The sequence below is a fragment of the Lithobates pipiens genome, unplaced genomic scaffold (assembly GCF_037356315.1).
Source record: "Lithobates pipiens isolate NorthernLeopardFrog02 unplaced genomic scaffold, aLitPip1_a1.2 Scaffold_8, whole genome shotgun sequence".
NCBI classification, from domain to species: domain Eukaryota; kingdom Metazoa; phylum Chordata; class Amphibia; order Anura; family Ranidae; genus Lithobates; species Lithobates pipiens.
The window spans coordinates 463,670,598-463,685,608 of record NW_027507903.1 but is presented as its reverse complement, the minus strand read 5'-3'; the positions used below and the strand labels follow the sequence as shown (position 1 = coordinate 463,685,608).

Sequence of the window (15,011 nt, the reverse complement as noted above, 5' to 3'; positions counted from 1 at the left end):
TGTTATTAATTAATTTGAAGGTAATTGTTAATAAAAGGCCATCAAGGCAATTTACTCCAAAATCTTGTCGCGTCATTTCTGGGGGGATTTGGATGGGTTAGAGTTATGTATAACAGGTGTTTTAAGGGACTGGGGGTTAGGTCCTTCAATGTCAAGGAAAAGCAGTGGTAAAAAAGCACTTGTGGGTTTAACCAATCATCTGTGTTTTGTGCAATTCTTCTTTAAGGGGGGTGTGTCAGGGGGCGTGTCCTGTGCCTACATACTTTTGCTAATAGGTTTCTCTCCTTCCCATCTCAGAATGTTGGAAGGTATGCTTGTGGTGCCCTGCATTGTTTTTGTGCAGGAAAACACAGATCAGTGTGAACGAGCCACAATTGCTTTCTATGCGCTCTTGCAGTGAGCACACCGGCTCAACACAAGGAAGCATAGAAAACAAATATTCTCTGTGTGCCATGTTCATACCATACAGGTGCATTGGTGTGCGTTGCATAAATGCATCATGCATGTCTGCATTTTTAACAGCTGCAACATGATGTTGTGCATACAGTTTAATGGTCGTTATCTTGTGATATTTTAATGAAGTTAATAAAAGGAAAAAAGTTAACACTGGATAAGAACGCATTACACTGGCCCTACAAAACTCACCCCAGCACACAAGTGTTGGGCTTCATGTACACCGGACATTTGAAAACCTCTTCTCAAAACTTGACAGCTGGTAATCTATGGTTAAAAATGTCAGTTCTGACACTTTTACATGCCGTGTTTATGCGTCTTTAGTGACGTTTATGAGCATTTGCATTTAAACAGACAGGTTCTTTTTACAGAGAACCTCAGTAGTCTCCCCCCCACTCTCTCTCTCCCCCCTCTCTCTCTCACTCTCTCTCTCCCCCCTCTCTCTCTCACTCTCTCCTCTCTTCCCCCTCTCTCTCTCTCCCCCCTCTCTTTCTCTCTCTCGCTCTCCCCCTTCTCTCTCTCTCCTCTCGCTCTCTCCTCGCTCTCCCCTCTCTCTCCCCTTTCGCTCTCTCCCCCGTTTCTCTCTCTCCCCCCCTTTCACTCTCTCCTCTCTCCCTCTCACTCCCACCTTTCTCTCTCCCTCCCCTTTCTCTCCCCCTTTCACTCTCTCTCCTCTCGCTCCCCCCTCTCTCCCCCCCTTTCGCTCTCTCCTCTCTCCCCCCTTTCTCTCTCTCCCCCCCTTTCGCTCTCTCCTCTCTCTCTCCCACCTTTCTCTCTCCCTCCCCCTTTCTCCCCCCCTCTCTCCCCCTTTTCTCTCTCTCTCCTTCCCTCTTTCTCCCCTCTTCCCTCTAACTCCCCCACTCTCTCCTCTCCCCCCCTCTCTCCCCCTTTCTCCCCCTTTCTCTCTCCCTCCCCCTTTCTTCCCCCTTCTCTCTCCCCCCTTTCTCTCTCTTTCTCCCCCTCTCTCTTCCTTCTCACTCCCCCCTTCCCTCTCACCCCCCCCCCCACTCTCTCTCTCCCCCGCTCTCTCTCACTCTCTCCTCTCACGCTCTCTCCCCCTTTCTTTCTCTCTCTCCCCCCTCCCCCTCTCCTCTCCCCCCCCCCCCCCCCCTCCTCTCTCTCCCCTCAGTTTTTTCCACATTATAAAGGGTCAGAAATGGTTTCCCTTTCAAAACGCCTATAAACGAAAACACTTATAAACTTGTGTTTACTGTGTTTACACACATTTGCACGCTGTTACAAGCATTTGGCGTTTCAAATGCCAGTAAACTATTGTCGTGAATGTGATTTATCTGCTTTCAAAAAAATGCTTCGAAATTCAAATGCTTCTAAACTACTAAAAACTACTGAGTGTACATGGACTCATAAGATAACATTGAGGAGAGTTCAGGGGCTGCAGAAAGAAAACACCCAACTGCTCCTAAACGTCTGTTTACCAGCTGCGGTGTCTATGAGGCCTTATATGGACCACAACACTGCTGTGAACAGGCCATAAGGCCCCTTTCACACTGGGGCGGTGTGGGCGTCGGCGAGAAAGCACCGCTATTTTTAGCGGCGCTTTACCATCGTTTCAGCTGCAGTATGCGGCAGCTAGTAAGGTGGTTTTAACCCCCGCTAGCGGGCGGAAAATGGTTAAAACCGCCCACAAAGCGCCGCTGCAGCGGCGCTTTGCCGGCGGTGTAGCCACGCTGCCACATTGTTTTAAATAGGTAGGAGCAGTTTAGGAGCGGTGAATACACCGCTCCTTCACCGCTCCAAAGATGCAGTCCTGCCAGCACACCGCTCCAGTGTGAAAGCCCTCTGGCTTTCACACTGGAGTGAAAGGGGCCGGTTTTTTCAGGCGCTACACAGGCGCTATTTTTAACGCCTGAAAACCACCCAGTGTGAAAGGGGCCTAAGTTGGGGTATAACTCTGGCAAATGTCCCAGTCCAGTTACATAGGGTATCCAGCATGGCTCGGCGGAGATTTTACATCCTGTCTGCTAGAATTAGCCACCAGACTCTTCTCCGAACACTTCTGCCCTGTTACTTGTGTATTGGAGTTTGCAGACAAGATGCTGTCATTTGTAGTTACCGCTGTACCCACATAGCACTGGCAGGACAAGTATACTTCCTGTCTGGCTTTGTGTTTGTTCCTTGCATCAGACAGTGCAGATAAATGTATTAACACATTGTAGAATGGTGTGAAAGCAGTCACAGTGCAAGTTAGCTCTCAAGACTGCTCCCTGCGATGCTCATCTAGACACAGGCAGCAGAAGTTAAAGAGTACCTTTAATTTTGTTGAGAAAACACATTCCCCTCTGGGTGATCAATGTACGTCATCAACTTTAACAAACTTTGTTGCAGATTCCTACCTTTTTTCTTTTTTTCTGCAGATATAGCTGGTTGTCTGTGTCCATGGGCTCAGCGAATCTGTATGGGAGTGGGTTTTATAATTATTAATCAGCTGCTGCAACTACAGGGCTTTAACCGCTTTAGCCCTGGAAGATTTTACCCCCTTCCTGACCAGAGCACTTTTTGCGATTCGGCACTGCATCATTTTAACTGACAATTGCGCGGCCATGTGACGTTACACCAAACCAAAATTGACGTCATTTTTCCCCACAAATAGAGCTTTCTTTTGGTGGTATTTGATCACCTCTGCAGTTTTTATTTTTTGCGCTATAAACATAAAAAGAGCTAAATTTTTTAAAAAAGGCTATTTTTTTTTACTTTTTGCTATTTATAGTAAATATCCCCAAAAGATATATAAAAAAAACAAATGTTTTCCTCAGTTTAGGCCGGTATGTATTCTTCTACATATTTTTGGTAACAAAAGTCGCAATAAGCGTATATTGATTGGTTTGCCCAAAAGTTATAGCATCTACAAAATAAGGGATCTATTTATGGCATTTTTATTATTCTTTTTTTTATTAGTAATGCGATTTTTATCGTGACTGCGACATTATGGCAGACACATCGGACACTTTTGACACTATTTTGGGACCATTGTCATTTATACAGCGATCGGTGCTATAAAAATGTACTGATTACTGTGTAAATGACACTGGCAGGGAAGGGGGGGGGTTAAACACTAGGGGGCGATCAAGGAGTTAAGTGTGTCCTAGGGAGTGACTCTAACTGTAGGGGGGGTGGGCTATCACTGACATGACAGCGATCACTGCTCTAGATGACAGGGAGCAGTAGATCTCTGTCATGTCACTAGGCAGAACGGGGAAACATCTTGTTTACATAGGCATCTCCCCATCCTGCAACTCCTGCAACTTCATGACACAATCGTGGGACATGCGTGCAAGATCACGCTGCACGTGGCGGGCACGCGGGCGCTCGCTAGCCCTGTCGATTAAAGGGGACATACAGGTATGTCCATTTGCCCACCGCTGCCATTGTGCTGACGTATATCAGCATGCAGCGGTTGGCAAGTGGTTAATGAGGAAAGTTGCAGGGTCTGCATCCCTTTAGACAGGATTTCCCTTTGGGAGCATCTTACCAAAAACTATTTTTTACAGGCCATGTTTTGTGAATTTCTCTTAGATAAAATAGCTCTGCAAAATACCAAGCCATTGACTTTGATTTAACCACTTGCCGCCCGCCCTATAGCAAAATGACGGCGGCAAAGTGGTTTCAAAATCCTCACTGGGCGTCATATGACGTCCTCAGGATTTTGAGCCACTGCGCGCCCCCGGGGGCGCGCATCGCGGCGATCGTTGTTGCTGGGTGTCAGTCTGACACCCTGCAACTACGATCTCAGTAAACGGTCTCCGACGGAGACCAGGGGCGTAACTAGAAATCACAGGGCCCCATAGCAAAATGTTGTATGGACCCCCCCCCCCACAAAAAAAAAAAAATGAACTAGTGCCATTAAACATCAGACTACCACACCCATGTGGCACAGTACCCAGGCAACAGCTTATATTAATTTTGAACAACAAAGTATGCTGTATATTATACGCAGACCCTGAAGGGAACACATTGCAGACCTCCATGTCTTCTAACCAATTTCTGTTCTGTTATATAAAACAAAATAGTTCAACTCACCATAATGCAAAATCAGTGGGATCCCTGAGTGTCACTTGCCATCATCGCCTGCTACCAGATGCAGATTGTCACTTGTCACACGTTGCGGAATGTCCCCTGCCACGTGTTGCGGATTGTCCACTTGCCACATCCCAGATTGTCCTTTGCCAAGTCACCTGCCACGCATTATGGATTGTCACTTGCCACGTCCTGGATTGTCACTTACCACACATTATGGATTGTCACTTGCCACGTCCTGGATTGTCACTTGCCACGTCACTTGCCACACATTATGGATTGTCACTTGCCACGTCCTGGATTGTCACTTGCCACACATTAAGGATTGTCACTTGCCACACATTAAGGATTGTCACTTGTCACATCACCTGCCACACGTTGCGGATTGTCCACTTGCCACGTCGCCTGCCACCAGATGCAGATTGTCACTTGTCACACGTTGCAGAATGTCACCTGCCACACATTACGGATTGTCACTTGCCACGTCCTAGATTGCCACTTGCCACACATTACAGATTGTCACTTGCCACGTCCTAGATTTTCACTTGTCACACATTATGGATTGTCACTTGCCATGTCCCGGGTTGTCACTTGCCACGTCACCTGCCACACATTATGGATTGTCACTTAACACGTCACCTGCCACACATTACGGATTGTCACTTGCCACATCATGGATTTTCACTTGCCACGTCACCTGCCACATCTTACGGATTGTCACTTGCCACATCCAGGTTGTCACTTGCCACGTCACTTGCCACACATGTACGGATTGTCACTTGCCATGTCCCAGGTTGTCACTTGCCACGTCGCCTGTCAGACATTATGGATTGTCACTTGCCATGTCCCAGGTTGTCACTTGCCACGTCGCCTGCCACACATTATGGATTGTCATTTGCCACGTCACGGATTTTCACTTGCCACGTCACCTGCCACACATTATGGATCATCACTTGCCATGTCCCAGGTTGTCACTTGCCATGTCGCCTACCACACATTATGGATTGTCACTTGCCATGTCTCAGGTTGTCACTTGCCACGTCACCTGCCACGCTTAATGGATTTTCATTTGCCACGTCACAGATTTTCACTTGCCACGTCACCTGCCACACATTACAGATTATCACATGCCACGTCCTGGGTTGTCACTTGCCACGTCGCCTGTCACACATTATGGATTGTCACTTGCTCTGTCACTTTCCTGCTGTGTCACAGAGTCAGGCAGCAGATTATCAGTCAAGCAGCAGAGAGATAATGTCATCTCTCTGCTTCCTGGCTGCCTGCACAGTGAGGGGGGAACTGCACTGCAGGGATGCAGGATGGGCGCCGGGCGGTGAGAGCTGATGTCATCTCTATGCTCCCCCGCCCGTCAGCTCCCTGATTGGCCAGCCCGCTCACACCCACGGACTGCCCCCCCTCTCTCACCAGCGGACCGCCCGCTCTCATCCATGGAGCCGCTGACCACCCTCTCTCATCCGTGGAGCCTCCCACTATCACCCGCGGAGCCGCTGGCCGCCCGCTCTCACCCGCGGAGCCACCCACTCTCGCCCGCAGACCACTCACGGAGCCGCGGACCACCTACGGAGCCACGGACTGCCCACTCTCACCCACGGAGCCGCCCGCTATCACCCGCGGAGCCGCTGCACCTGTCTTCACCGGGCCCCACTTGACTGCCGGCCCCATAGCGCCTGCATGTGTTGCTATGGCAGTAGTTCCGCCACTGACAGAGACTCTTTACCACGTGATCAGCCGTGTCCAATCACGGCTGATCACAGTGTAAATAGGAAGAGCCGGTGATCAGCTTTTCCTCACTCGCGTCTCTCAGACGCAAGTAGAGGAGAGCCGATCGGCTGCTCCTCTGACAGGGGGGTCTGTGCTGATTGATTATTCGCGCAGCCCCCCCCCCCCCCCAGGATGCCCACACTGGACCACCAGGGATGCCCAGCACCAGGTTTGCCATCCTAGACCACCAGGGATGTCAGTCAGTGCCCACAATGGATGCCAATCAGTGCTCACAATGGATGCCCCAATCAGTGCCCACAATGGGCATCACTGACTGGCATGCATTATTGTTTGGCACTGATTGGCATCCATCAGTAAAATATAATACAATACAATGCCGCCTATCAGTGCCCATCCGTGCCGCCTATCAGTGCCCATCCGTGCCACCTATCAGTGCACATCCATGTCGCCTATCAGATCCCATCCATGTGTAGAGAAAGCCTTCAGGTAGCCATATTGCATTGCATTTTACAGAAAATTATAGAGCTGTAGATTAAAAAGGAAAGGTCATTTGTTTAATAACATTCAGTTAAAGTATGACTTGAGTTACAATTGTATATGCTACATTATTTTATTTTATTTGTTCATTTTTTTTTTCCCAAGTGGAGTTACCCTTTAAAGCTGAACTACTGTACTGCAGACATACAGCTAAATACACAGTTAAAGTAGGTGCGAACTGAGCAGGACCACCCAGGAGTTGTGCATGTTAGGTGTGGGCCCTCAGTATGGGTGACAGTGTCTCAGGCAGGTATTTTGGCAAGTATGATATATATTGAAGTGTGGAGAAGTCACCTGTCACAGTGAATGATGGGAACCTGGCACAGTAGTTGTATTTTGACACCCATCCACAATTGCTGTCCAGGACAAAGTTCTTTCTTTGCTTTGTAGCAGGCTTGGCAGTATTTGTTAAGAAATGGGACTGGTATCATTAGGTTATCATCACAGGCCAAAGATTGACTAGATTCGGCGTCTACCTATCAGTAATTCCTCCAACAGTCGATATGAGAACTAAAACTTAGGTGACACTGCCAGAGGATTGAAAGTGAACCTGGTACCAGATATATTGTTTTATGTTAACTGCATGCTTTTAAATTAATGCATTATTATCACAATTACAAATACCTGTATATGTTACCATCCACATAAATCACAGTACTCCTCTAATGTTGCCTAAACACAATCGGATTTTCTGACAAAAAATGTTCGATGGGAGCTTGTTGTTGGAAATTCCGACCGTGTGTAGGCTCCATCGGACATTTTTTGACGGAATTTCTGACAACAAAAATTTGAGAGCTGAAACTAAAATTTTCCAACAACAAAATCCGTTGTTCGGAAATTCCGAGTGTGTGTACACAATTCCGACGCACAAAATTCCACACATGCTCTGAATCAAAATGAGATGGAAGCGCTCGGTCTGGTAAAACTAGCATTCATAATGGAGATAGCACATTCGTGATGCTGCAAATTTTTAAATCTTTCAATGCAGCGCATTCTCTTCTTCTTTATAATACTCAAATAATGAAGTTGTTTTGCTGCTGATATTCACACAGAGTTCTGACAAACTGATTTCTTTATTATTTCTTGTGATCTCATGAATATATTTTTTTTTGCCAGAACTCCAGAATAATGTTTTAAATTTTTGTTTATAGTAATCTTTTTTTTTTTTTTTCAATCAAGATCTCCTGTTTTTTTTCTTTTCTAGTGATCTCCATAACTTTTTTTTTCGTTTTGTGTGTCAAGTTACCACAACGCCATTATTATCTTGTATTTTTTAACCTCAAGGAAACTGTCCTTTTTTTAATTTTAACACATAGCCAATGATTTTAGACAAAAAATAGACATTTATTAGGAGTCAACAACAAAGTAAAGAGGATGGCAACGCTGGATAAACTGGTGAAATTGGCAAAGCCTTGGTACCCCAGGGCACACATCATCTATTTGACAGGCAAAATTGGGAGCCTGAGGAGTCCATTTAATAGGGAGCACAATCCGGTCCAGGACTCCGGGAGATCAGGAAGAGCAGCAGGTGACAAATGTGCCCTCAGGCTGTGGGCTTACCACAGCCTGCGTCTTTTGCCAGAGCATACCGAACCCAGGCCATCACTCTCTTGTCTTCCTTACACGCTTCCTTCCATGCTTGCTTCCAGGCTGTGGCTCTGGTGTAGGAGTTGTGGCAGGAGGTGGAGGAGGAGGAGGAGGAGGATGGTCCAACTCACACAGGTGTGTTTTGCTTGTGAGTTCGCCCCTCAACCCCTTAATTAGGGCCGGATAGATCACTTCCTCACAAAACAGGCATTGACACACCTCCATTTCCTGCATTTTGTTGGCAGCCATGCAGGCATAAGCCTAAAGAAGACTGGGGGGTTCTGAGGGCCGCAAAAGCCTGCCAAATTAACCCAAGTGCTGACTCCTCCACGCTCCACCCCTTCCTGGGCCTTTTTTGTTGAAGGCAGAGGGGAGGGACCTGGGATTCCGTCAGGCCACTGGGCCCGGCCACCTCCTGGCTTCCACTTACCCCCACCACCTCTTGGCTGCCACTTTCCCCTGCCACCTTCTGGCTGACACTTTCTACAGCCTCCCCCTGGCTGAGGATTTCCTGTGTATGAAAAAGGGACATAGTTTTAGTTTATTGTTCATCAATCACACACAATTTTGAGAAATATGTTGAACAATGCTATACCTGACTCAAGCTGGGCTCCTCCACATCTTCTTCCTTGGTGGAAGGCCCAGGTTGGATGTCAGAAGCCTCAGCTGGGGTGGAAGGAAGAGTGGAAGGAAGGGTTGAGAGTGATGGACTGATTTCAGTCTGGTCTGACAGAAATCGCAGTCTGTCGCAGTACTACAGCCTGGGGACATAAATGTCATCTGCTGCTGCTCCAGATCTCTGGGAATCCTGGACCATCTTGTGCTCCCTATTATATGTGCTCCTCAGGCCACCAATTTAGCACTTCAAATAGTTGATGTCTGCCGTGGGGATCTGCGGCTTCACAAATTCCAGCAATTTATCCAGTGCTGCCTTCCTCTTTAGTCAATTTGTATAAAAGGGGTGTTTTGTCTGCCACAGATGGGGCAGCTCTCTGTACAAATCAATGAATTGGGGGAGGAAATCATGATCGTTGAATCGATCCATTTTATCTGCAAGACACAACACAAGACAAACCCTAATGTCGGGCTAAACTCGCATAATCTTGTCCCAATATGGGCCTCAATCTATAAGCAGTATAGGCCACTGATGCCCCAAGTTCAAATTGTACCTTGTTACAACGATCTGCGCTTCCGCTACTCCATCCTCCGCTCACAGATCGTACGTACGATGCATGTGTGTTGCACTTTATATACACTGCGCATGTGTGAAACTCCACCCGCCCCTGACCTTCTTTATAGTATATTCCCCGCCCCTTCTCTTTTGGCGCAATGGGAGAGCACATGGCAGGCAAAGAACAAGTGCACGAAGACAGCAGCAACAATGCAGAAAGCCTGGAGCCACCAACGTCCCGATTCCGGAGGAGATTTAAGGCCTGTAATATGTCCTTTGTAGAGATGGTGGAGATGGTGGACATCTTGAAGAGAGTCGACTATGATGGGAAGCATGGACCATACCCAAACCAAATCTCAGAAAGGCCACGATCATGACTAAAGTTGTGAAAAGTCTGAAGAAGAATTTTGGGGTATGGCGATCCAAGGATCAACAAAGGAAACCATGCTCAGACCTCAAATTGAGGGAGCAGGATCAGTCTATAAGAATCACAAGAGTGCTGCAAAAAAGTATTTTGTTGTGTGTTCCTATTCTTCTTATTACGTATGTGCTATTCTTTACTGTTGTACAGTTTAAAATGGCAAGTTTCAGGTTCGTGGGCACAGTAATCGTTCATAGCAAACATCATTTGTTCGCTCACTAATACAATGTTTTTGGCAGATGCAGGTTAACTACATTTGTTCATGCCTATTTGGATTAAAAGAAGTTTAGGACATTGTTGTCTAGATAAGTTTGTAACTAGAATGAAATGCAAACTTGATTCAGTGTAAGGAGAGGACACTCAGCAGCTGTTTATACATCTGGACGCAGGAGCACTAGTGTGGGACACCAGAAAAAACTTTTTAGGGTGTCCCAATCAGGTGCTCCAGTGGATACTAGGAGTGTCTCCATGTGTGAAACTTTACCCAAAAGTGTAAATATTCCAGCTTGAAGAAAGGGAAAAAATCATGTCTTCAGCTTGGAACTCTGCAAAACAGACAATTGTACAACACTTCAAGCAATGTTTCATATTCCTATTTCTTGTCTCAAACATCTGTGTGCTAAGTATACCTATTTTGTATTCACATAGGGGAGAAAAGAATAGGGATGTCAGAGGACACCAGGGACCCCCAACCTCCTAAAGAAGGGGAAGTCACCACACCACAACCTCAGGATGCGGAGGAAGGAGTGGTTTATGAAGTGGGCAAAATAGTGACCACAACAGGTGAGTGTCTGAGACCCCAGCTTCAGGTAATAGATGTATGCCTATGCCTGTATGCCTGCATATTTATAATGCATGGTGTGTTTTTTTATTTTAGGTGATGTGGATGTTGTGGAAGAAGTATCTAATTTTACAAGTACAAGTGCACACATCCTCATCAGGGAGATCATGGTGTGCAATCGGGATTTACAGATCAAGGAAGACATCAATGATGTTGAAAAAAGACTCAAAAATATCATTGATGTTTTAGGCAGAATATAAAACACACCAAAAATATTGAATTTTTTTATTTTTATTAGAACTTTTCTAAAAAATGTTGAAAGCGAAATTTTGAAGATGCACACAGTGTGTCAACATGTGCTATCTGCCATCACGGGATATCAAGTTATGCGTTTTGTGGGAGCATCCGCTTTCTCGCAACTCAAGTAGCTGAGAGGAAGGGGTTGTACCCCGAAACACGTCCATTGATCCCCCATGATGGGAGCTAGCACATGTTGACCTTCGGCATGGGATCAGGAGTGAAATCCCCATTTTGACTCCCAATTTGTGTGCATCTTCAAAATTTGAGAGGGGTGACATCACCCCATCTGATGAAGGCAAAATCAACACAGTTTGGACCTACTAATGCCTGATATTGCCTTTAATTTATCAAAGTTGAACTTTGTAAGTTCCTGAGCTGTGTATTGTTTTATGTCTTGAAAAACATGCCTGTTTACCACAAAAAAAGGATATTTCTACTGTCCCCCAAAAAAAAAAAAATCCAAAAAATATGTTGGCTTGTTCAAAAACCCTTTTCTAAACGCACATGTGAATGTGCACAGAGTAAAAAAAATTCTACTCAACAATGTGTGGCTTCTTCTTTCAATGCTAAATAGCAGTTTTTTGCTTAAGTTGGTGTTTTCAGTGACAATGGGGGTTATTTCCTAAAGGTAAATCCACTTTTCACTACAAGTGCGCTTTCAGTGCAGTTTCAGTGCACTGCACTTGTAGTGCAAAGTGGATTTTCCTTTAGTAAATAACACTCACAGTGCTTTATATTTTGCATCAATCAGGCCATTTTCGTCACTCCAAAAAATTAATTCATGGTACTAAATATAATGAATATTATTATCATTAATGCATTACATACATTAACAACAAAAAGGAAGGTATGTGTGTAGCAGACCCACAACATAATAGTTAGCTGAAGAAGAGATTGTCACCTCATGTATCAAAGAAATTATGTTGGCACTATTGAAGAAAATAGACAAAAAAAAAAACCCACATTGGAGAACCAAGGAGATAGCTAAAAGAAGCACAAGCAGTAAATCAAAGGAAATATTTTTCATTTTAAAATACAAATTTATTTAAAAAATAAATTTATTTAAATACATATAATGAGATGTTAAAGGATAAAACTAATCCTAATATAGTCCTTCTGCAGGACCTGAATGATGGCAGAACAGGTCTCTGGAATAATGAGTCACAGAGCCTGGGGGGAGATGACTCTTGAGAACTTGATGTCCTGCAGACTTCACCCCATCGCCAAGTACCGCAAGGTGGCGACAAGCCTCTGCTCGAGAGTGATGGCTTGCTGCATGCAGGTGTCCTGCTTTGTAATATAAGGGGCGACGAGCCTCTGCTCGAGAGTGATGGCTTGCCGCATGCAGGTGTCCTGCTTCGTAATATAAGGGGACAGCAAAGTCAACAAACGGTGAAAAATGGGTTCCATCATCCGGAGATAATTCCTGCAATCATCAGGATTATTCTCACGGATCTCCTGCAACAAAGGCATATGAGAGAATTGGTCACGCTGGAGCAACCAATTCTAGGGCCATGAACTTCTCCTCGCCCTGTTCATGGACTGGGCTTGGGTCAAAGTAAAAACCCCAACACCAAGCCCCTGCACAGCACGAACTCTACGATGAGCACGTACCTGCAACATGGCTTAAAATCGGTCGGCTGGTCAGAACGAACTAACAGAACGCACTGAAAATCAAAAAGGCCTGAGAAGAGCGAGCTGAAAATCAGAAACGAGCAGACAAGAATGCACTGGAAATCAAATACGTAATATAAAAATATGCACTGAAAACCCGATGTGAATTGACTACACGCACTGAAAACCAGATATGAACCCACAAGCACAAACTGAAGAGCAGTAATGAACTGAAAAGCACAAGGCTGAATATTGAACTTCCTCTTTATAGTGCCGTTGTACTTCAGCGCGTTCGTGACGATCGTAATTTCCGACAACATTTGTGCGACCGCGTATATGCAAGGCAAGCTTGAGCCAACATCCGTCGGAAAAAAATCCCAGGATTTTGTGGTCGGAATGTCCGATCGTGTGTACGTGGCATAACAATACCTTCATCTGTTTATCTATCAAGAAGGATGGAGCCATCTTTGTTCAGACATTATCCAGCTCTTGGACTATCCATGTGCTGATTTCATATGGCAGTGGTAAAGTATGGAAAGACTTTTTAAGTTGCCCTCAAAAATACCTGCAAAATGCCTGGATTTAATCTTAACAAGGTCTGATAGACTTATACCATCGGTGAAATTCAGCTGTTGTTTGATCTGTGGGAAGTGATTAACATCTAAATAAGGTGCATCTTTACATGGCTTAATCTCTTATAAACAAGGTGGACTGACAAGAAGTTCATAAGAATTTGTGACCGGAATATAGCCGAAATATACTTATAGGATATGTACTGCATTCTATAGCAAGTTGATGTGGATACTTAGTATTGACTTGGTACTCTTATAAGTAACCATTAAGCTTAAACATCTGAGATTATAAAGCTGATACTTACATTATCTGCCTCAACCCCATTCCCCACCCCTTGCCTGCTCTAAACTACTGGATAACCACTTAGTGATTAATTAGGCTCATAGAACAATTGTTCGGCTGGCATTCAACAACAATAATTAAAACTTGTCGTATTTGAATAGTAGTGGTTACCGTAGCTTACAGCAATTGATCCGGACCTGCGGTGTGTGTTGTGTATTTGTGTATATGTGTCATGTTTGTCCTGTGAGTTTTTTTGTCTGTGCTGAATTTAGATCTATTTCTATGGGTAACTTTTATAAACCGCACTTAGTCTTAATTGATTGTTTACACTATAATTAATTAATTTTTGAAATTAATAAAATACATTGTTTTTTTTATAAAAAAAATCTAATATTGAACTATTCATTGCTGCCAGTAGTAACCTCTTTACATGTCGGGCCTGCCGGCATGTACCCCCCCTTTTTTCCTATATGCTAATGGATTACGGCAACAACGCCCTAAGGGGTGAATGATTCAATTGTGGGTCATCATTGCTGACCTTCTATTAGTGGGTAATCTTGCGTTCCCATTCCCTTTTCCCTTAATTCCTGTGCTACTATCTACTTCCTTGACTGAGTTGCCCACAGAGATGACATGTAAATCCTGGTACCTGTGTCGTTTTTGACTGTGGTCACACAATTTTAACACACTGCTGCAGCCTCTTGCCTTGTTACTTGTTACAAAAGCTTCAATGTCTGATGACTGGGGGAGAGGAGACTGAGGAAATGCTTCCTTCTGCCTGCAGCAGACTGATGATATCACCTCAGGCTAGGTATTTGTCTGGACCCCAAAGACTATTTTTTCACTGATTAAAGGAAGAGCTCTCATCAAAAAAGGATTAATGACAATATCTGTATATTGGAACATGACAGGAATGTATTCATTCATATTTGTGAAAGGTCTATATTAGTTTCACCTCCTGACACATTACAGTGTTGCTGTGCTCTTTGCTCCTTTGTATCGCATTCTATTGTGCGTTTTTTTTTTTTTTTAGAAGTTTCATGAAATAGTATATATATATATATATATACTGTATTACATGGCATCAGTTCATTGGATTCCTTTTGCATTCTATTGTTGATTTGCTGCTGAAGTATGCAAAGCTTCTGTAAATATATAGTTCCTTGTCAATGTAAATGTGTGGCTTGTATATTCTGTGGTTAACCCTTCCTTTATTCTGGTATGTGTGTATATATATATAGTATATATTTATTTATTTATTATTTTTTAATGGTATTTTTTTTATTTATAAAAAAACTTTCTGTGCTGAATGCCTAATGCCTAATCATTGATAATACTTAGTAGCTTACCAACCCAACTTAGCGACTGCACTTAGTGATAAGCCTCAGCCAAAAATGCTATAATTATATAGCCGGTGGCATGCTACAGATACCATATACAGTATCTCACAAAAGTGAGTACACCCCTCACATTTTTATAAATATTTTATTATATCTTTTCATGTAAATTTGCTG

The 15,011-nt window shown here is 44.4% G+C and overlaps 1 protein-coding gene across 1 annotated transcript in view; it reads left to right on the top strand.

Annotated features, from left to right (window-relative positions):
- LOC143960193 (uncharacterized) overlaps positions 1 to 11,526 on the top strand; it is a 749,774-nt gene extending 738,248 nt beyond the window's left edge. The window contains exons 5-6 of the mRNA XM_077468516.1: positions 10,596 to 10,730; positions 10,825 to 11,526. Coding sequence (XP_077324642.1) covers positions 10,596 to 10,730; positions 10,825 to 10,988 — 299 coding nt within the window. The 3' untranslated portion in view covers positions 10,989 to 11,526. The remainder of the gene's footprint in view (positions 1 to 10,595; positions 10,731 to 10,824) is intronic.
- Positions 11,527 to 15,011: the final 3,485 nt, after the last annotated feature.